This window comes from Liolophura sinensis, chromosome 13 (assembly GCF_032854445.1).
Source record: "Liolophura sinensis isolate JHLJ2023 chromosome 13, CUHK_Ljap_v2, whole genome shotgun sequence".
Lineage (NCBI taxonomy): Eukaryota > Metazoa > Mollusca > Polyplacophora > Chitonida > Chitonidae > Liolophura > Liolophura sinensis.
In genome coordinates this window covers 11,943,284-11,947,305 of record NC_088307.1, presented here as the reverse complement: position 1 = coordinate 11,947,305, position 4,022 = coordinate 11,943,284, and the positions used below count along the sequence as shown (strand labels likewise).

The window sequence follows — 4,022 nt, the reverse complement described above, 5'->3', positions numbered from 1 at the left end:
GCACAATAACGGATAATGAGCTTATATCAATCTGCATTGTAGAACGAGTGCGGTGAGCTATAGCCACTGATATTATGAGCGAAACATCACTTGAGTTCGGGAAGAAAAAATCGCTGTAGGGGCCATATACCTAATGTTGTAAAAACATGAAACCCGAGAACGCGTGTTGTGTGTGAGTGAGTGAGTGTTGGGGTGTAACTTCGTGCTCAACAATTTTTCAGTCATATGACGACGAAGGAATCCTCAGGGTGTATGTTGTGTACCTGCTTGTTGCAGGACGGATTTCCACCGCTCTTTCATCTAGTGCTGCTTCACTGAGACGACTTACCGAAGGCAAGTAAGAAGCCCCCGTCCGAGTCATTATACTGATATGGGTCAACCAGTCGTTGCACTATTCCCCTTCATGCTGAACGCCAAGCGAGGAAGTTACAACTTCCTCTTTTAAAGTGTTAGGTGTTTATAACATGGCAGGGCATCGTAGGATGGTCTTTATGTGTATGTGTTTGACTAACCTACAACCCATAGGCTCTCTGGTGAGACTGACCTGGTAGATGAAAGGTATGAGATTCGTTTGACAGGTTGTAAATACACTGTAGGGTAAGTATAAGGTCAGATTCGTGCTGTTTGTGTATCTTTTTAAGGTGTGTGCTACCTTATTTAGTTGTTACATAACTGCAGCACAGTTGTCTCAGGGCCGTTTCAACTGTGGTGTATATATATTGCTGGCTTACTAGATAAGTATGTTCTTGTAGCGGTACGGTCAAATTGGTAACGTTGTATGGCTCATTGGATTAAAATCTGTTTGTAGCAGGGTGGTCTAGTTTGTAGCGCTGTATGACTTACTGAATTAGTATCTTTTTGTAGTAGGTCGGCCTAATTTGTATCGCTGTATGGCCCATAAAATATCCAAGAACTGGAAGTCTGTTGTCAACTGTTTGCTGTAACCTGAACAGTAGAAAGCGCTAATCTTTCGTCATTTCACGCTGTATTATATGTTTTCGTTTTCAGAGCCCTCCGTCGCCACATTCATATAGAAAACGTAATAATGCTCATGATTTACGCGCGCAGACAGAGTGTGACATCACTGATGGTTTTTGTCACCTGCTTTGTCGCTGCTTTAGAGAATGCCGTACGGTTTCAATGACTACAACATCAGGAATAGATTCCCATGTCGACACAGGTATCGTGGATTCTAACCATGGTAGCATTGGCAAGACGAGAACCAGCACATTGGTTAATGCACAGGCTGGGCTGACACTTGCAGATACTGGGGACCAGGAATTCCTCTCTAGTCTGCATATCACAAGGATGAAAGATGGTGTCAGTGATGACTTACAATGTGGCTTCGACCAGAAACCTGCAAATCTTGACAACAGTTGTCCTCTGTCAGCTTTCTGTAAATGCACTAAGTCGAAGAGAGAAATGAAGTGCACTGGTAACATACCGTACATCCCAGTGCCTCCTGCTTACGTGACTTCTGTCACGGTTTTACGCGCGTCGTTGGGAACGCTGACAAAACAGACTTTGACTAACGTAACTAACGTTTCCCTGTCATGTCTAAACTTGTCACACTCGGAGATAACCCACATCGAAAAAGATGTATTTCTCGGATTGAAATTCTGCCAAGGAGCAGAATTAGACCTGAGCGGGAATAACCGTATATACTTTGAAGAGCTAAAAATGGCATTCTGTAATATCGCTTCTTCCAATGTGTCCGTACTAAAGTTGGATAACATGGACTTCAAGACTTTCTCTTCTTATCTTTTGGACTGTTTATTAGGTTCAAAAATAAGAAGTTTGAGTTTACGTAACAACAAGTTTTTGACGTTCTCGGGTCAGGCTCTGTCACAGCTGGGAGAACTGACCATGTTGACTCTGACGTACAACAACATTACCTATTTACAGGACGTTGAAGGCTTCAGGAATTTAACTTTTCTTGGGCTGCGTTGGAACAATTTCAGGAAAATCCCACGACTTTTCAAAGAGACCTCGCCTGATGACAGCGTCTACCCAAAACTTTGGATGCTAAGACTTGGATATAACCGAATTCTGGAGATAGCGAAAGAGGACTTTTCCGGTCTACGAAACCTTAAATACTTAGAGTTGAAGTTTAACTACATTAGAAGTCTCGCAAATAATTTGTTTAGGGAAATGCCCAAATTAGAAGGACTTTATCTTAAGCATAATTATATCCGCCAGACTTCCAGCTTCGCTTTTAATAGCTCCTCCTTACGTTATTTGGAGCTCTCAGTAAACGCTTTTCATTTCATCACTGCCGACACTAAAAACTTCTTCAAACTGTGTCCAAACCTGGATGTGCTTGATTTGACGGATAATATTATGGACATCAACAACCCTGATTTAAAGGAACTTTTTTCTCCGCTCTCTAAGCTCACACGACTGATAATAGAAAACATGCGTATCTATAAACGTCTACTTGAACCTCTGTTTAGGGTTCTTCCTTCATTGAGAGAATTGATTGCCTCCAGTAATAGTATCAGTGATTGGACGCCTGGTGTATTCACAGAGGCCAAGAAACTGGAAAAACTTTACATGGACTCTAATAAAATTTCTACGATTTCCGAATATTCATTTCCTAAATATCTCTTGGCCAACCTCAAGAAATTGAATCTAGCCGGCAACCCTTTCGCTTGCACCTGCGATTTAATGTGGTTCAGGAATTGGATTCGAACCACCAACGTAACCATCGTGGCTCTGAACCACACATGTTACAAATGTTACTCGCCGAAAGAATGGAAACATAAGAACCTGCTGTCCTTCAATCCTACAGTAGAATCTTGTACTGTGAAGAAGTTAAACTTGCCCTTAATACTTGGCGCGTCCCTGGGTACGGCTGCCGTCGTAATTGCGATTACTGTGACTGTGTTTGTTCGTTACAGGATGCACATTAGCTACTGCTGTTTCCTTACACGTTCCAAACTCAAAGGATACACGGAAATCGAGAACACGGAAGAGTACGATTATGACGCCTTCGTCGTTTATAGTGCCACAGACCGGAACTGGGTGATCCAGGAACTCTTAGCCAGGGTGGAAGATAGGGAAGGATTTAAGCTATGTTTGTACGACAGGGACTTTATACCTGGAACCGACATTGTAGACAATATCATGGTTAACATGGAGGCCAGCAGGAAAGTTATTCTCGTCCTTTCTGATAGCTTCGCTGCCAGCGAATGGTGTGAATGGGAGTTAAAAATGGCCCAGCACAAGCTTCTCGATGAAAGGAGAGAGATTCTTATCCTAGTGAAACTAGGAGACATTCAGTACCGTAACATGACGAACCGACTAATGCTTCTGATGCGAGACAAGATATACATAGACTGGTCTGACTGTGAACTGAGCAGAGACATGTTCTGGCAGAAGCTGATCCGGGCACTTAGCAGACCGTCGGAACCCACCGCAGCCTGACGTCAGTCAGAACCCACCGCAGCCTGACGTCTGCCGGAACCCATCGCAGCCTCACGTCCGTCGGAACCCACGGCAGCCTCACGTCATGCATTTACGCTAAAGAGGGTGGTTTATTCTCAGAAAGTATGTGGTTTTTTTGTACAAAAGTGTATGTGTAGCTCGCGATGTAAACTTGATGTGTATTAGAGGTAGATAGTTTGGTACTCATTTAAAGTGTACGTACATGAACACATGTTGTACAAAGTGCACATTATTGTGCTGTTGCATAGTTCTTGCTGTTAACGTGTACCTGAGATAAACAACGTGTGTATGTTTTCCACACGATTACTTTTAATATTATATTAAATATATAATATATATTATCTTTTAATATCGTAATTTATGTGTTTTTTTTTTACACTGTATCGTATTGTAGGACGTAAAACCCGAAGCAGACTTACACAGATTGTATGTTTTATGCAAAACGAATTTATTCTCTGTCTTCACCGGTGTACAATCAGTACATTAAAACGAATCTCTTTATCTGATCTGCTAAAAATACGCGTTGAACAATGATTTAATTTCCTTTATTTTTTAAAGACAAGATGGTGATGAAG

General features: G+C 42.0%; 2 protein-coding genes across 2 annotated transcripts in view; one reads left to right on the top strand and one right to left on the bottom strand.

Moving 5' to 3' along the window:
- The window catches only part of LOC135480866 (probable ATP-dependent RNA helicase DDX31), a 2,654-nt gene extending 2,293 nt beyond the window's left edge, over positions 1-361 (bottom strand). Inside the window, exon 1 of the mRNA XM_064760795.1 lies at positions 329-361. Coding sequence (XP_064616865.1) covers positions 329-361 — 33 coding nt within the window. The remainder of the gene's footprint in view (positions 1-328) is intronic.
- Positions 362-1,140: 779 nt separating this feature from the next.
- LOC135480864 (toll-like receptor 13) lies at positions 1,141-3,426 on the top strand. Its single transcript, XM_064760794.1, has one exon. The coding sequence runs from the start codon at positions 1,141-1,143 to the stop codon at positions 3,424-3,426; it is 2,286 nt and encodes a 761-aa protein (XP_064616864.1).
- The last annotated feature ends 596 nt before the right edge of the window (positions 3,427-4,022 follow it).